Genomic DNA, 18,941 nt, shown 5'->3' on the forward strand with positions numbered 1-18,941 from the left:
ATTCCTACCTAACAGCCTTGTCGGATTACTCTATTTAGGGTGAGATTTTAATTTATTCAAAGCCCCAACCACTTGCACAGACTTAAATTCAGGCCCATGGTATTTACAGGACAGAAACAGGCCATTCAGCATAACAGGCTTCTACTTAACACGAGCCGCCTTCTATCTTACTTCATCTCATCCTATCAACATACCTTTCTATTTCCTTCTCCCTCATACACCTGTTTGTCTTCCCTATGAATGCATCTATGCAATTCATCTCAACTACCATGTGACAAGTTCCACATTCTAATCACTGAGTAAAGAAGTTTCTCCTGAATCCCTTATTGAACGTATAATGAGACTACATGAATCACAGATGTTTAAGAATACCCACCACCATCTTCTCAAGGTCTCTTGGGCAATCTCACTATTGATATCCAAATCCCAAGAATGAAGTTTTAAATCTCATAGGGACGATCCTGGTCTCTGCTTAGGCAGCATAGAGGACCTACAACCGTGTTCTAATTTGTTGTGGTGCTGCACTTCCCATCTTGAAAATTTGAATCTTAAGTTAGATTGTTTTTTTCTAAACATGTATACAAGACAGGGAAAATGCAATGGCCTGCTCTAAGAATTTAAGTTATATAGAGTCACCTATCAAGTCTGCTACAGAGACTTGAGCACATTATCCAGGCTGACACTTCAGTTTCGTACTGAACTATCTTTTGGCGGAGATGTTAAACCAAAGTCCCATCTCCTTTCCCACCACTTTTCTGGGTTGAAGCAGATTGTTTGCAACCTCTTTGACCCCAAGCTGAACTACTTATCCCCATCTTCTCCATCACACATTGTCTGCTTCCATTTATGAAACATGACCTGATTCTCCCTTCTCTCGTGCTTCTTCCTCGTTCTTTCCCCACCATCCTCCAAGTTCAACTATCTGTTAGGGCAGCCTCCCAGTTTCCATCCTTCTGCAAGCCTCAGCTCATCCAAATCTCTACTGCTGATATCCCATTCCCAATCCTTCTCAGTCTGCACTGGTTCCCAGACCCCCAGCATGCAATTTAAGATTCTCATCCTCATGTTTCAATTGGAGACGATAGCATAATCACTGTGTTACTAGAATGGTAATCCAGATGCCTGGACAAATCTGGAGATGAGTTTAAATCCCACCTTGGCAGTGGGTGAATTTAAATTCAATTAAGTTAAAACAATCTGGAGTACAAAGCTAGTATCAGTAATAGTGAGCAGATTGTTAAAAACGTACTTTAGAGAGGAAATGTGCCGTTCTTACTTGGACTGGCCTATATGTGACTCCAGACTCACAGCAATGTAATTAAACTCTTAAATGCCTTCCAAAATGATCTAGCAAGCCACTCAGTTGTATCAAACACTAACAGAAAATTCTTTTTTAATTCATTCATGGGATCAACCTAGGCATGAGCACAACAAAGGCACAGGCAGCCCAGTCAAATTTGCAAAACCCTAACTCATTAATCCTCAGTAACATTTAGGGACTTGTCAGCAACAGCCTGACATAGGTATACTCGCAGCATCATACTTTTCAGCAAGTGTCCTTCTGTTATCATCCCTGAGTGTGTCCTCTGCCATGACAGGTGATGACACAGTGGTATACAGTTGGGAGGGAGTGGCCCTAGGAGTCCTTAACATTGACTTGGACTCTGTGAAGTCTCATGGCATCAGGCAAAACATGGGCAAAGAAACCTGATTACCATCTACCATTCTCTCTCTACTGAAGAATCAGTGCTCCTCCATGTTGAATCAGTATTGAGAAGAAGCGCTGAGGGTAACAAGGGCACAGCATGTACTCTTAATAGGGGGCCTTCAGTATCCATCACTAACAGTGGCTCAGTAGCACCATTGTGGCAGGTGGTGATCAAACAAATACAAGAAAACCTACTTTTCCTTGTCCTCACCAATCTAGTCAACAGCTGCATCTGTCCGTGACATATTGAAATGAATAACCACCACACAGTCCTTGTGAAGACAAAGTCCTGTATTCACGCTGAGTATACTCTCCATTGTGTTGTGTGGCATTTTTGTCGTACTAAATGGAAAACGTGGAACAGATCTATCAGCTCAAAACCAGTCATTCAAGAGATGCTGCGAATCATTAGCAGCAACATAATCCATGTTGTCATGTACTGGCATATCCCTCATTCTATCATCAAACTAAAGGACCAATCTGGTTCCATGAAGAGTGTAGAAGAGCATAAGAGGATTAGCACCTAGTACCCAAAAATGAGATGCCAACCAGGTGAAGTTGCAACACAGGACTTGCATGCATGCTTAACAGCAGGAGCAGCATGCAATAGACAGAGCTAGGCAAGCATACAATGAGTGGATCAGATCAAAGCTCTGCAGTTCTGCCACAACCAGAGGCTGGTGGTGCTCCATGAGCATTCCGATTCTCAATGTCGGGGAAGCCCTGCAAATAACTGCAGAAGATATAGCTGAAGTGTTTGCAACCATCTTCCAGCAAAAGTACCAAGTGGATGATCCATTTTGGCCTCTCCTGAAAGCCCCACTATCACAGAAGCTGGTTTTCAGACAATTCGATTCACTTCATATGATACCAAGAAATGGTTGAGTGGACACATTAAAGGCTTTGGACTCTGACAACATCGCAATTGTAACACTGAAGACTTATGCTCGAGAACTAACCCTGCCTCTAACCAAGTTGTTCCAGTACAATTACAACATTGGCATTACACACCAAAGTGGAAAATTGATCAGGCATGCCCTATCCACAAAAAGCAAGAAATCCATTCATCCATTTACTGCTTCAGTGTACTGTCAGTCATCAGCAAAGTAATGGAAATTAATGAAGTAGCTGAAGATGGTCACAACTAGAACACTGACTTGGGAAACTCCTGAAGCGCTCCAAGGGCTACAGCATTGTCAAGCAACATTCACTACTAAAGCTGCTCACCAATGCTCAGTTTAGGTTCTGCTAGGATCACTTGGCTTCAGACCTCATTACTGTCTTGGTTCAAACATTGACAAAAGAGCTGAATTCCAAAGGTGAGGTGTGAATGATTGTCCTTGACATTGAGGCAGCATTTGACTGAACGTAGCATCAAGGAGCCCTAATAAAGTTGAAGCCAATGGGAAACCTGTCCACTGGGTGGAGTCATATTTAGCACAAACGAAGGCCAGTCATTTCAGCCCCTGGAGCGCTTCAGGAGTTTCCCAGGTCAGTGTTCCAGTTGTGACCATCTTCAGCTACTTCATTAATGACCTTCCCTACAATGGAAGATCACCTGTGGGAATGTTTGATAATGATTACACAGTATTCAGTGCAATTCACTACTCCTCAGGTAATGGAACAGCCCATGTCCATATGAAAGACCTGGGCAACATTCAGGCTTGGTCTGATAAATGGCAAGTAGCATTCACACCACCCAAGTGCCAGTCAATGACCATATCCAACAAGAGAGAATCTAACCATCTCCCTGTAATATTCAACGGTATTACCATTGCGGAACCCTCCACCAAGCATCCCGGGGTGGCCTTTAATCATAAACTTCACTGGACCAAACATTTGAACACTCTGGTTACATTAACAGATCAGAGGCTGGGAATTCTGCAGTGCGTAACTTGCCTCTTGTCTCCCTAAAGCCTTTCCACCATCTACAAGGCACAAGTCAGCAGTGTAATGGAACATTCTGTACTTGCCTGAATGCGTGCAACTGCAACAGCACTAAGCCTGGTTGATTCACACCACCTTAAACATCACTCCCTCCAGTACTGGCACGCAGTACTGATGCAGTCTGTACCATCTACAAAATGCACTACAACTTTTCTAGGCTTCATTGGCAGCACGTCCCAAAATGTGACCTCTGCTACTTAGAAGGACAGAGGCAGTGGGTGCATCCGAACACCACTACCTGCAAGTCACTTCAAGTAGTACACCATCCTATTTGAAAATCTATTTCCATTCCCCCACTGGGTCAAAATTCTGAAACTCCCTACTGAACAGCATTGAGATATTATGGATAGGCAGTAAATGCTGGCCTTGCCAGTGAGGCCCACATACCATGAATTAATAAAAAAAAAAATCTATTCTTGGTTTTGGCCCTCTTTAATTCTTTAATCTCCTCCATCCACCAACTCCTGAACTCTTCATTCCTCTAATTCTGGCTTCTGCGTATTTGGTGGTTGTGCCTTTAGTCATGTCCCACAATCATGAATTGCCCCCTAGCTGCCTCTGCCTCACCAGCTCCCTTCTTCCTTTAAGGTTATCCTTAAGCCCACCTCTTCCACAAAGTTTTAGTATCTACTTTAGCTTCACAGTCAATTTTATCTCATTAGGCCTCAGTGACATGTCTTGGGAGCTTGTTCTTTTTGCTGTTAAATGCAAGTTAATGAAGATTGAAGTTGATGAAAGTAAGATTTTCACAAGTTATTGTTGCTGCACCTGGATTTGTGAAGAAACTAAAATTTGATTTTTGGTGAAAATATATAATATTCTTAAGATTTCATTGCAATAATGTTAGATAAATAGTGCCCCACTGCAGAAGAATTCTCTAAACTAAAAATGTAATGTGTACTGAATTAAGCCATACTTTTGTGCTCACTTTCTTTTCATCTTGTTTGAATAGTTAATTGATTTCCATCTATTCCATAAATCCTTTAGCCAGCAGGTGGGATTGAATAAGTAAATGCTGGTGGTTGTTTTTTTTTAAGCTACTCGATGCAGGGTACTAAAGCACCTAAAGGTGGAGAATGCACCAATTGTAAACCGATTTGACTATGTACAGTGTCGGAAGCTCAACATTGAACAAGTTCTGGACCAGATTTTACAAATGCCTCCTGAAAGAAACCGAATCATTTATCTTCGACCAATGCAACAGGTGAATGAATGTAGTTACCTTAAATGCAATTAACTTTCGTATTAAGGTCCATAAAGTCATCTTTAATTTCCATGATATTTCAGTAGATTCTTAATAGTTAATTTTATAAGTGGCATTAATTTGTGTATATCCCATTCTAAGGTAATGTGTTCCAGATTTTCATTTAGGAATAAATTTTGTTTAATCTTAGTTAGTGACATGCTCTGTTTGCCAAACCATTGCTTCTCTGGTAATGTTTCAAACAGATTCAGTTTGTGAAATGAGAGCTCTCCCATTCAGTGATATTTGTAAACCTGTGTGTATTTTACATTTATATAGTATATATGTGTGTTTTACAACCTGTCTAGCATGATGCAATGTTTTTATTAGCAATGGTGAAGTCTGGGAACTGAAAACTTTCCTGTGTTATTTTCTTTGCCCTACTTCTAGCTGGAAAGTGTTGTCATTGGTGCTACAGTATTGAGACAAGCTGAGTCTATCATGCCTGTGTCATCCCTTTAGATGAGCTTTTCAGTTAGTTCCAATCCCTGCCCTTTCTCCATTGATGTCATTTTGATGTTTTCAATGCAGCAATTATGAACCTGTTAATTAATTTGTATAAATTCTTAAGTGTTTAATTTTTTAAAAACAGCTGCTGTATTCCAGTAAGTCTTGGTGTGTCCACCATTGAAACTTAATTGGACCAGCTGTATAAATACTGTGGCTGTAGATTAAGGGGGATGGTATTTTGTGGTGTGTGACTCACCTAACCTCCTACCACCCACTAAACACAAGTCAGGAGTGTGATGAAATGAGTGAAACTCCAACGAGACCTTGAAGTTTGACACCGGGACTAACCAACCTACTTGATTGGCATCCCTTCCACCACCTTAAATATTCACCATTCCATCACTGATGCAGCATGGCTGCAGTGTATGCCATCTATCTATAAGATGAACTGCAACAACTCGCCAAGGTTTCTTTACTTCCCAAATGGCAATCTGCTGTCCAGAAGGATAAGAGCAGTGGGTGCATGGAAACACCACCTAGATATACCCCTCCATGTTATACAGCACCCTGACTTGGAAATATATTTTCATCCTCTCATCGTTGCTATCCATAACTCCCTAACCAACAGCAGTTTGGTTCTACCTTCACACAGATTGCAACAGTTCAATTGATGGCTAACCACCATCCTCTCAAGGGCAGTTACTGACGGTAAATAAATGCTGGCCTTGCTAATTATGCTGACATTCTGTGAATGAACACATTAAGAAAGCAAAATACAAAAGCTGCTGAAAACCTGACACAAAATTAGAATATTATTGAAAATACCCTGTAGACCAGGGCAGCATCCGCTTGACACTGCTAAGTGTTTCCAACAATGTTGATTTTTTAATGCTGAATTCTTAGTGGATTCAAAATTAAACATTTTCATTGTTTTATTAGCCTATAAAAATGTAAATTTTGTCAAAATTAGGGTTAAAGATCATTTTCCCCTTTCCACAGACTTCAACAGCAGGTGTCATCCCTGCCCTTTATCGTTGCTCAAGAAATCCTAAGATAATAAACATATCAGAAAATAAAAAGAGAAGAAAAATTTTCCTTTTCATAAATCGAATATCTCCACTTCATAAGAGAGAAACTATAAACTATACTCATTGATTTACTATTGAAAATTGTGTTAGACATACAATTTTAATTACTTTTCATATCATTGCAGATTGATACTTTAAAATTGGAACGGAAGATATTTAGTGGACCATACCCCTACCATATCTGTATTATTCATGAGTTTAGCAACCCACCAAATGTGCGAAATAAGGTTCGCATTCGTAGTTGGATGGACACAATAGCAAATATTAATCAGTAAGTAATTTTTGTTATACAAAGTTGAGATTATTTCAGTGAAATCGTAGAAGTTACAATTAAAAAAGCATTCTTGTATTATTATTCTTACATTGCTTGAGCTGAGTGAACTGGGGACAGAGTGTGGGCTTCTTCAAACAGAAATTTGTTGAGTGGGGAAGAAGCAATATCGAAATTGTTTGTTACCTTTAAGATTAATTTTTAGCTTGAAACAACTGTAGCCAGTTGGCAGTTCACTGTCAGTCAGCTCTAAGTAGATACTAACCAGGTGTTAATAAGAAACTGGTTGAAGGCTTACTGACCAGTTGAAATTGGTTTGTGTCCAAAAGGTACGCAAAAAGGCATGTCATCTTGTGCTGCTGACACAGTTGTGAGCAGGTAACTGACTGAAAACTTTAAAAAGTGGGCATTTGGTGAAGGTGCGAATTCAGTGCAGAAGAGAAAAGAATTGCTAGGTAAACCAGCTGAGGAACTAACCTTCTCTCCATCATAAGGTTAGAAGTAGCAATGTTCGCTGATGAATGGACTCTGTTCAGTTACACAGGGCAGGATTTTGTGTCCTGCGGGTGGGCGCGTGCCAAACCAGATCGAGCGTAAAACAGTATGCACTAACTTCGGGCGATCGTGTGATATTTTGGTCGGCAGGTGCGCACGAGAGTCAGCAGCATGCCCATCAACAATTAAAAGGGCTATTAAGCCCATTAATCAATTAATTAAACAGTGTTTTTCACTGCCCATCCAACCTTATGGTTGGCGGGCGGGTGAAGTAGCCTTTGGATTTTTTAGGAAACCTCATCCATGGGCGGGATGAGGTTTCCAATAGTAATTTCAAAAATTAAAATTTTTAAAAATAATTTTTAATATGTCCCTGCTCATGTGACTGAGTCGCATGTGAGGATATATTTGTCACATTTTTAAATCTTCATTTTTGAATCCACAATTCTTCAGCTCCCTAAGGCAGCTCTGTGCCTTCAGGGAGCTTTCAGTGCATGCACAGGCTTTAGTGCTCGTGCTCCTCCCGCCCCCACCCTGGCAGAGCTAAGCTCCTCAGCATGCCAACGGCCAGCCAGCGTGGAATCGAGGTTGGGGGCTGATCGCGCACGGCCGTCCATTTCCCGGCTGCTCCTGAGCCCGCCCACCGTGCCTGCCTAACGAACGGAAAATCCTGGCCGCAGTGTTTTGTTCCACTGCTCCTCAGATACTGAATCAGTCTGTGTCCACTTGCAACAAAACCTGAATAACGCTATGGGTGGGATTTTCCCGTCCCGCCCACCTCCGGGATACCCAGTCCCGCCAAAAGTCACTGGAATTTTGGTTGGGCCACCGATTTTCCCACAGTGGGCCCCACCACGAAGGGGCTGGAATGTCTCAGCCTAGGTTTGGGCTGGTAAGTGGGAAGTAACATTCATGCCACACAAATGCCAGGGCAATGACCATTTCCAATAAGAGAGAATCTAATCATCCCCCCTTGACATTCAACAGGATTGCCATCAACATCCTGGGGGGTTATTATTGACCAGAAACTTAACTGGCTCAGCCTCATAAATACTGTAGCTGCAAGAGCAATGTAAAATATGGGATTAGCTAATAAACATGTGGAAGAAGTTAGGCTGCAAATGAGCTCTAAATGCTTTGGGGACACATGGAAGGGTAATTGGGGAAGAGCAGGGAAGGAATGTACCTGGAAAGAGGCAGAGACCTGGTTTGAGAGGCTGGAAATCTGCAGCGAGTAACTTGCCTCCTGATTGCCCACAGTCTCTCTGCCACCTTTTTTGTTATTTGTTCATGGGATGTGGGTGTCGCTGGCTAGTCCACCATTTATTGCCCATCCCTAATTGCCCTTGAGAAGGTGGTAGTGAGCTGCCTTTTTGAACTACTGCAGTCCATATGATGTAGGTACACCCACAGTGTTGTTAGGGAGGGAGTTCCAGAATTTTGACCCAGCAACAGTGAGGGAACGGCGATATATTTCCAGTCAGGACTGTGATTGGCTTGGAGGGAAACTTCCAGGTGGTGGAATCTACAAGGCACAAGTCAAGAGTCTAATGGAATACTCTCCATTTGCCTGGATGAGTTGCAGCTCCAACAACACTCAAGGTCTACACCATCCAGCCTCCTTGTTCGGCACCCCAATTACCACCTTAAATATTCACTTTTTATAGAGCTGGCATGCAGTGGCAACAGTATGTACCATACACAAGGTGCACTGAGCCACTCACCAAGCCTACTCAACAGCACCTTCCAAATCTGTGACCTCTACCACCTAGAAAGACATAAACAATAGATGCACAGGAACACCACCACCTGCAAGCCCCCCTCCAAGTTACATACCATCCTGACTTGGAACTATATAACCATTCCTTCACTCTTGCTGCGTCAAAAGGTTGGAACTCCCTTCCAAACAGTACTGTGGTTGCAAATGACCAGTGACCTCCTAAGTAGGAGTGTTTGGCGTGTTATACCACAAAAGGAGGTTTTCAGGGTTCAGTTTGCTTTAAGGGTTTTGAGATGGAATGTTAAAGTAACATTTACTGACAGGTTTGGCAGAAGTAGGTCTCCATCCTTGTGAATTGTTGAATTACTGAGAGCTATTTGGGGGAATAAAAGAGATACCAAGAAGGAAATGAAGTGCAAAAACTTTTTTAAAAAGCTCTAGGGCATATTAAAGCTAGCAGCAACAATTTTTAAAAATATATAAAGATAAAGTGAGTCATATGGGAAGATGTGATTTCAGTAAGAATTGATGCAGGTTAGAATATAATGCATAATAAGGAAATGGCAGACTTATTGAGTAGCTTGCATAGTAGAGGAAGAGGACAAAATACCAGTGGTTCAAGGGAACTTAAAATAAGTCATAGGGAAGAACTTTTTGGAATTAATGTTTTCTTTTTAAATGGTTATGGTGGAAAAAATTAGGTTTCAGATAAAGAGATCCCCAGGATCTGACGGTTTCCATATCAGGTTATTAAAAGAAATAGGTGGAAATATTACAAATGTGTTGGTCACAATTTTCCAAGCTTGCTCCATTCAAAAATTGTGCCTTTGGTTTGGAAATATGCAAATATCGCTTATTTGAGGGGATAGATGGAGAAACCAGGAAACTACTGATCTCAGTTTAGTGTCCATTGTGAAGAAATTACTGGAATCTATCATTGGAGAAAAAAACAACAGCACTTGGCCAAGTAAGTGTAAGCTGGATCAAAAAGTCATGGATTTGTGATAGGTAGGACATTCTAAGTCATCTAGCTGATTATTTTGTTGGAAGAGGTCACTAATATTACAGAAATGGATATTGTCTATATGGATCCGCGGAAGGCATTTTACTCGAGACTTTCAAGAGAAAAATGGAGCACCTGGAATTGAAAGCAATTTAGTTACATGGGTTGGACGTTGAGGTAGTTAGCTGGTGAGATGCAGTAAATGGCATTCCCCAGGGATCCATATTGGGACTTCAGCATGTCACCATATGTATTAATGACTTGAAAGAAAAACTAGAAAGTTAAACATACAAATGTGCAGATGCCCCCAACAATTGAAGCATAGTGAATTGCATAGATGGGAATAGGAAGTTGTTAAGGGCTGAATAATACGGTTGCTTGCCAACGGCTGGTTCCACACCCAGAAATCTGCAGCATTCAGACTTCTGGGCCTGCCGTCAGTGCATGCTCGATAACGCGCTATTTTCGCAAATTAGCGGTAGGGGCGGCTTATGGACCATCATCCAACCTAAAGAGTGCTGGAGGGCAGGATGTCCAGTCTTGTAAGCTGCAGACATCTTGAACAAGGTAGTGGTCAACATTTTAATGTGCCCCCGGCACGCAACAATGTCAGGTGACCCATCAGATGATCAATTGGGCGCATCTACTATACATAGTAATGATTTGTGCACCTTCCAGTCTGGTCAGGTAAGTCAATTTAATTTTTAACTAAAATAAAAGGAAAATACGACGGATGCTGGAAATCTGAAATAAAAATGCTGGAAAAACTCAGCAGGTCTGGCAGTATCTTTCGAGAGAGAAACAGAGTTAACGTTTTAAGTCTGCATGACTCTTTAGATCTGAAGAGAGGGAGAAATGTGATGAATTTTATACTGTTGAAGAGAGGGATTGAAGCAGGTGGAGCAAAATAGAAGATCAGAAGAGATTTGACAAAGATGTCACGGACACAAGACAAAGGAAGTGGTAATGATGGTGTTAAAGACTAAGGAAGGTACTAATGGTGACTTAAAGGACAGATAGCAGAATATGTTAATAACAGAAAAAGGGTCAGAACAAGTTACAGACTGGCCCTGTAGTGGGAAGGTGTTGGGAAAAGAATATCAAAATGAAGGACTGAGTTCATGGTCTGAAGTTGTTGAACTCAATGTTTAGCCCAGAAGGCTGATAAGTGCGTAATCGGAAAATGAGGTGATGTTCCTCCAGTCCCAAATCAAAATAGAGGAACAGCACTTCATCTTCCGACTAGGCCTTTTACAGCCTTCTGCATTTAGTAATGAGTTTTTTTATTTTCCCCAAACCACTCCCCCCAGAAAGCCAGTCTGTAACTTGTTCTTATGTTTTGCTTTCAGAGAGCACTGACCCTTGTTCTGCTATTAACACATTCTGCTATCTGCTCTTTATGCAACTTTTAGCACCTGCCTTAGCCTTTAACACTGCCATTACCACTCCCTTTGTCTTGTGTCCATGGCATCATTGCCAAATCTCTCCTGAGCTCCCACCTACCCTTTACATTCTATTTTGTTCCACCTGCTCCATCCCATCTTCAACACTATAAAACCCATTACATTTCCACCTCTCTTCAGCTCTGAAGAAGAGTCATATGGACTCGAAACATTAACTCTGTTTCTCTCTTCACAGATGCTGCCAGACCTGCAGAGTTTTTCCAGCATTTCCTGTTTCTCATGTAAATTTTTGCTAATCTCTGCCAACCATGTCAAATTTCATAGCTGGCACAAGTTTTAAAATTCAGCAAGTTTCCCACCTTTTGGCATTGAGGAGTTGTATATTTATTGCATATTGCCTGCACCATCAGAGCAAGAGGGGAGGTGTTCTAGCTACCTCCAGATTCAGAGAGGCCACCCTTTGTGTCCTCCTGCATGCAGTACATGATAGACATCACCAACTTATGCCAAGCACTGGGAAGAGGAGGAAGCCCAGGCAGACTCATGCTGCATGGGAGGTGGTGGCTGACGAGGTCAACAGGGTTAACGTGGTGAGGAGGACTTGATCCCAGTGCCACAAAAGGCTCAATGACCTCATGAGGTCAGTTGCAGGTAGCTAGATCTCTGCCTGAATACCCTTGGGGCAGCATAAGTTCATTTGCCCCTCCACTGAGAGTTTTTGGGTTCCTCCTGACCCTCCGAGTCTGACGCTGTTCTGACCCCTTCCTGAGGAACTACAGCATCCTGAGCCCCTCTGTGTTCCCCTCTTCCTCTCTCCCTTCTCCAGCTCCGCCTCCTAATCCTTCTATCATCCTCACTGGAGGCTGTCTCTCCAACTGAGACAACAATCCCCATCTGTTTCCAACACTTTTCACCCTCACCCCTGAGCAATGGACGGGAAAATAATCCACCAAAAAAGCCCTCTGAATCAGAGGAGAGCTCTCCTCATACAAAAGGTTCCTCTATCCACTCAAATGAGCTGTCCCTGTAATCAATAGAGTTTGAACTGCAAAGCTGAGACTCTGAATTTCCCACATGTCTTAAAGCTCGCTTTGAAGGCATATTATTTCCTTCTGACCATATTATTTCAGTGAGATGAGTAGTTAATTAGCTCAGTTGCCTTTTAAATTGATGTTTAAATAATGCGGGCGAGTTCCAGACTTTTTGACTTGCCCACCCATGGATTATCGGAAACTGGCGTGATGACATTGTAAACACCACCCAACATCATCCTGCACCATAATACACTCCGCAAAGTGGGAAATGCTCCCAATCTTGGATCGTAAAATTCAGTCTTATGTGAGTGGGGAAAGAAATGATGGAGTTAAACGTGGGAATTTCTGAAATTGTAGGATATGCAGCACAAAAGCAGGCCCTGTGGTTCAACCAGCTGCCTCCAAATGGCAAGCCATCTATTTTAGACCTAGGAAAGGCAAATCAAAATATTTCTTAAACGAGAGATGAGGAACTGTGAATGAGGTAAAAGGATTTGGGTATCTGTGTACACATACCACTAAAATCTCATGTGGGTTGGAGTACAAAAGAGAGAAAGTTATGCAACAGGTGTTACAGAGCCTTAATCAGATGCTGTCTGAAGTACCATGTTCAAGTTTTGCTATCTCATCTCAGGAAGGCTATGTTGGACTTAGAGGGGTTGTGCAGATTCACCAGACTGATATTGTGGCTTAAAAGTTTAAATTGTTAGGGCTGAATAAACTTGGCATATATTCCTTTGGGTTTAAGCAGTTGATGAATAATTTAATCAATGCTATTAAATGATAAATTAATTCAGTAGGATCGATACAGAGAAGTTATTTTGCCTGGACAAATCCAAAACATGGTGGCGCAGTTTTAAAATTAGAGTTAGACCATTTGGGAGTGCAATCAGGAAATTTTTTTACCGAAGTGCAATGGGATTTTGGAGCCTGTAGAATGCTGTGGATTTTGGGTTAATTGAATTCTTCAAAACTGGTTAATGGAACTGAGTACCATGGTCTGGTTGAACGATAGAACCAGTTCCATGAGCTAAATGTCCTACTCCTACTTCTATGTTGTGGAAACTTGTACTGATTTCTTGATCTACAAATTGGAATTTGTTGGGTAAGAAGTTGCTGATCTTAAACTTTTTTTGCATTTTTTTTTAGAGAATTGATCAAATATGAATTCTTCCCTGAAGCCACTAGGACTGAAGAAGATGTTAAGAAATATCTGAAGTACCCATGGGGGAGGGATATTTACACTTTAGAAGGTAGGTGCAAGTACTGTAATTTAGTGGTTATCAAGTTGTGGTTCTCAAAATTTTGGAGGCCACAAGCACCAAATAATATTTTGCAAAATAGCATATGTACGCTAAACCCAGTTACCTAAATTTTTGTTTTACCATTCTGACCATTAATTAATAGAATGGCTATGATTAACAGGTTATCATCTTCAAAGGAGAACATCAAGCATCCAGTGACTAGTGCAATGATGTTTAGCCCAACTCATATTCTCAGTGATAGCTTTATCATGATTTGCTTTTGCTCTGCTAGTCTCCAATTTTCCAATCATTGTCGACTCCCCTCACCAGCTTATTATTGCTGATCCTTGCTGTATTTTAATATTTTTCTCCAACATACCATGCTGTGTTTTGAAAAGCACACCTCCAAAGATCATGACCTCCTGCCTAACTACTTCAAATCTCCTGCTGATGGAGTGTCCAGTTTCATACAGTACAGGATTACAGAGAAATATATTTGTATTGTAGGTATGCTGGATGAGAGGAAAACCAGCATTTTACACCAGGGTTCATACACAGAAACCTTTCTAGAAGTGATTGCCTGAATTTCACTTCTGTATAAAGTTTGCTCATTTGTTCTTGTATCCTGAGTATCATTTTATTGGCAGTAGAAATTAAAGGAGACCCCATAGAAAAGGTCCTTATAAAACTTGAAAATTACTAAGAATTCATTTTGTTATGCTTCATCTATGATTATTAACCTATGAGATACAGCTGCGTAAATTAGATAGATGCATGTTTCTTTAAACTGTAGTCTCAGAGCATACTGTTCTCTATAGATATTCCATGGTTACATTGGAAAATTCTTTCAATCTTTAGGGAAAGTTGTTTTGTTTCCTTATTATGGTTTGGTGATTAGTATGTCACCATGGCTGTCATGTTAGACAGAGTAATTTATTCTCAGAAGACCTTTGATATCTGTCTTTGGGTTCAGCAATAAAACTATTAATACACAATACATATGCTTCTTTACTTGGAGGGTGATGAGAATGCTGAACTTGTTACCACACACAGTAGTTGGGGTGAAGGGTATACCTGTGTTTGAGGGAATGCTAGATACGCACATTTGGGAAAAAGAAATATGAGGCTATATTGAGAGTAGAGACTGGAATCTAGGATATATGTGCATTGAGAACAACAGTGTGAATATTAGCTAATTTTACTTTCCTCAACTAGCTAATCACAGCTGGGTTACTATAACTCAACAGATTTGAGAATCAACCTGGAGTCTTCTGGTTTGTATGGCCTTATGCTTTACCGGGCAATGTTTCTAGCCCCTAAACCATTGAAGTGCATCATGTTATTTTCAAAATGTATACTATCAATATATTGAGGGTATTATGTAATCATTCCACATGTAGCTTAAGGCTTAGTATTTTATTTATTCACCAAGTTTTTTGCATCTTATGCTTGAGAAAAAAAATGCCATTTTCTTAGATATTAGATGTTCTACTCATGATTTTGTTTCGACAGGAACAGTAGATGGAGCTCCCTATTTCATGATCACTGACTTTCCATGGCTTCGTTCGCTACGCACTGCAGAACCAAACAGCTATGCAAGATATGATTTTGAAGATGATGAAAGAAGTAAGTATTCTCTCTATATTCTGATTGTTTTTATGGTTAATCTTTAGGTACTTAAGCCATTGTTTTTAGACCAGAGCTCAAGATCTTTGAAGTTTCATGGAATGACTTTTGGCTTCTTCATTGTGAGTCCACACATTTCTTTTCTATCCAGTGTTCCTTCTTAATCCCTCTTTTGCTGGTTCAGTGTAACCCATCATATTGATACATTGAATCAGCTCCTTGGTTCAAACATGGACTGTTGAACTCCAGAGGTGAGCTGAGTGTGACTACCCTTGATATTAAGGCAGCATTTCACTGAGTGTGGCATCGTGGGTTCCTAGCAAAATTGGAGTCAATGGGAATCAGGGGGAAAACTCTCCGCTGGCAGGAATCATGCCTAGTACAAAGGATGGTGGTTGTGGTTGTTGAAGGTCAATCATCTCAGTTCCAGGACATCACTGTAGGAGCTCCTCAAGGTAGTGTCCTCGGCCTAACCATCTGCAGCTGGTTTATCAATGACCTTCCATCATAAGGTCAGAAGTGGGGATATTCACTGATGAATGCATAATGTTCAGTGCCATTCGTGACTCCTCAGGTACCAAAGCAGTCCATGTCCAAATGCAGTAAGACCTGGACAATATCCAGGCTTGGGCTGACAAGTGGCAAGTAACATCCATGCCACACAAGTGCCAGGAAATGACCATCTCCAACAAGAGAGAATCTAACCGTCACCCCTTGACATTCAATGGTATTACCATTGCTGAATCTCCCACTATCAACAACCTGCGGGTTACCATTGACCAGAAACTGAACTGAACTAGCTTTATAAATACTGAGGCTATAAGAGCAGGTCAGAGGTTGGGAATCCTGTGGCAAGTAAATCATTTCCTGACTCCCCAAAGCCTGTCCACAATTTGAAAGGCACAAGTCAGGAGTGTGATGGAATACTCTGCATTTGTCTGGATGAGTGCATCAACACCCAAGAAGCTTGACACCATCCAGGACAAAGCAGCCCATTTGATTTGCACCCCTTCCACAAACATTCACTCCCTCCACCACTGACACACAGTGGCAGCAGTGTGTACCATTTACAAGATGCACTGCAGGAACTCACCAAGGCTCCTTAGAAAGCACCTTCCAAACCTACGACCCCTACCATCTGGAAGGACAAATGCAGCAGACACACGGGAACACCACCACCTCCAAGTTCTCCTCCAAGCTACTCACCATCCTGACTTGGAAATATATCGCCGTTCATTCACTGTCACTGGGTCAAAATCCTGGAACTCCCACCCTAACAGCACTGTGGGTGTACCAATAGCACATGGACTGCAGCTGTTCAAGAAGGCAGCTCATCACCACTTTCTCAAGGACAATTAGGGATGGGCAATAAATGTTGGTCCATCCAGCCAGTGACACCAACATCCCATGAATGAATATTTTTTAAAAATGTTCAACAGCAGGAGTCTGAACATTTATCTTTTATTCCGCTGGCCCCAACCCACATCACAATCTGGGAATGCTGAAGCCAATAGGCCATCCCTAATGCCATCTTGATTGTGATCAGGTAATTTAGAACAGAATTGAGCTTTGACCTTTCCTGTACAAGCAGAAATCAAGAAAAAGGCAGACAGCTTGTTGAAGCTTACCTGTTTAATATTTCAGCACACTCAGCCTACCATCCAATGGTGTCTTTTAAAGTCTGGTGGTTTCTACCAGGCTGCCTGGCAAATGTTCCACACACTGGCCACTTTTGGCTTGTTTTGAAATCTATTTTTTGCACCACTTTATAACATACAGTTCTGTTGTCCTTACATCAAAGTAATATTCAGGCTTCACCGTATCTAAGCCCCAGCTATCGTTTTCTGTAGAATTAAGGTTTTCTTTACAAACTTTTGCCCTCCCTCTCCCACTTATATGAGGCAAAAAATTATCTTAACTTCCACCATCACCTGGTATGTGGCACTCATTTTGAACAGTGATGGCACCATGTCTGGGGAAGGACTGAAATGTAAGTTATAATGTCAAGCATGTATAGTTCATTTTCCTTTAACTATACGAAGGCCAAGCACAGAAATTAAGGGTGGGATTTAACTCCTTTAAAATCCACCCACTTGTACGGAGTTAAAATCGGGCCCAAAAGGCCACAACTGAGAATCAAAGAATTTCCTCAGCCATCATCCACAATGAAGGAAAAATTAGACAAGGCTGCAATTCACTATCCAAGTATTGTTGGTTTATTTATGGTAACTTAATTGTTACTTGTCTAGGTTGATATACTTTAAGACCTAAAAAAAAATATAATTTAATAAAATAAAATTGAATAGTCTTGAACCCTTTGACATGTAATTGTCTTGGGATTTTTTTTTCTCAGCTACAATCTATGCTCCACGGAGAAAAGGACAATTGTCAGCTGATATTTGCATGGAAACAATTGGGGAGGAGATCTCCGAGCGGAGGCAGATGAGAAGTGGTGTATTTCAGCGAGTTGTAGCTATTTTCATACATTACTGTGATGTCAGTGGAGAGCCTGTTCACGATGATTATATCTGACTATGCCTTTCTTGCTTATGACTGTCCAAAACCCAGAGACTACAGCCTGCAAGATTTGAATTATCAGCACTGTGTAGCTGCACTATGCCCAAATACTTTTGGAACAAATTATATAATTGTGAATAAAATATTTGTGTACAAATGATTTCTGTATAGAAATGCTCTTAAAATGAATTAGCTTCTGGAAGCAGTATCATTTCATATGTTTATACAATTGAATCCATTCAAAAGTTATTGAAAGGGAATATAAATAGGATTTAAAAAGAGGCTATTTATATCCCAACTTATATAGTTACTAAGATGAACATTTTCTGATATTTTGTTACAATATTGTTAGGTACAAAATATGTATCAAAAATCAAGGCCATGTTCTTTGGCATACTTCAAAGCTCAATAAAGATATGACTTAGCTCTATGAATTTTCTTTGGTACTATGTGCCTTTTCCCTTGAATTACACTTTTGAGTATGTTGAGGAAAAACAGGAACTTTGTCTTGTGTTTTTTTAATATGTACAAATAGAAATGTATATCTAATTTGGGCATTATATTGATGCTTCATTGTGAGGCAGTTAACCCAGATTGTGGGTAGTGAGCAGAAAATAGTTTTATTACTACACAACGACATGTGTTTTGTTGTGCACTGCTTCCAGGGAACTAAGTGGCAGGGAAATTGTATTATAATAAAATATTTAAATATAAAAAGCATTGCTGAAAACACATTTCTTTAGGCTTCTTTTCCCAATAAATTGTTCAAACTCTGGTTTGATTTCACTCACTAATTTCTATAGAGTACATTTGAAACTAAGAATTGTTTTCTGCCTCCTAAATGGTCAATGTCTTGTTTTAAATTATTTTAGACCATATCTGTTATAAGTAACTGACTTTTCATATTTAGTGAAATGTATTCAGATTGATTCCAGTTTTACCATTGATTCTTGCCTCCTTCAGCTAGTCACTACTCACTGCCAGAGATTCAGTTTTCAATGAATATTTGAGCTGATAGCCCAATAGTTTGAGTCAGCCTGGAGTAATCATGATTGCCAGGGAGACTGAGGTAAGTCAAGTCCCCCATTGCTGACTGGTATCATCATCTTGTGCAACCAGACTAATACTGTGGTTACCCATTTTGAATACAAATTAGAAACCCCAAGCTTTGTTCTGTCTATAAACGTTACAT

General features: G+C 40.7%; 1 protein-coding gene across 4 annotated transcripts in view; it reads left to right on the plus strand.

Moving 5' to 3' along the window:
• The window catches only part of fbxo38 (F-box protein 38), a 90,661-nt gene extending 72,137 nt beyond the window's left edge, over positions 1–18,524 (plus strand). For all 4 annotated transcript variants that reach the window (XM_041193840.1, XM_041193839.1, XM_041193838.1 and 1 more), the window contains 5 exons: positions 4,693–4,859; positions 6,562–6,707; positions 13,512–13,615; positions 15,119–15,232; positions 17,586–18,524. In XM_041193840.1, coding sequence (XP_041049774.1) covers positions 4,693–4,859; positions 6,562–6,707; positions 13,512–13,615; positions 15,119–15,232; positions 17,586–17,764 — 710 coding nt within the window. In that variant the 3' untranslated portion in view covers positions 17,765–18,524. The remainder of the gene's footprint in view (positions 1–4,692; positions 4,860–6,561; positions 6,708–13,511; positions 13,616–15,118; positions 15,233–17,585) is intronic.
• Positions 18,525–18,941: the final 417 nt, after the last annotated feature.

Source organism: Carcharodon carcharias, chromosome 8 (assembly GCF_017639515.1).
Source record: "Carcharodon carcharias isolate sCarCar2 chromosome 8, sCarCar2.pri, whole genome shotgun sequence".
Taxonomy (NCBI): domain Eukaryota; kingdom Metazoa; phylum Chordata; class Chondrichthyes; order Lamniformes; family Lamnidae; genus Carcharodon; species Carcharodon carcharias.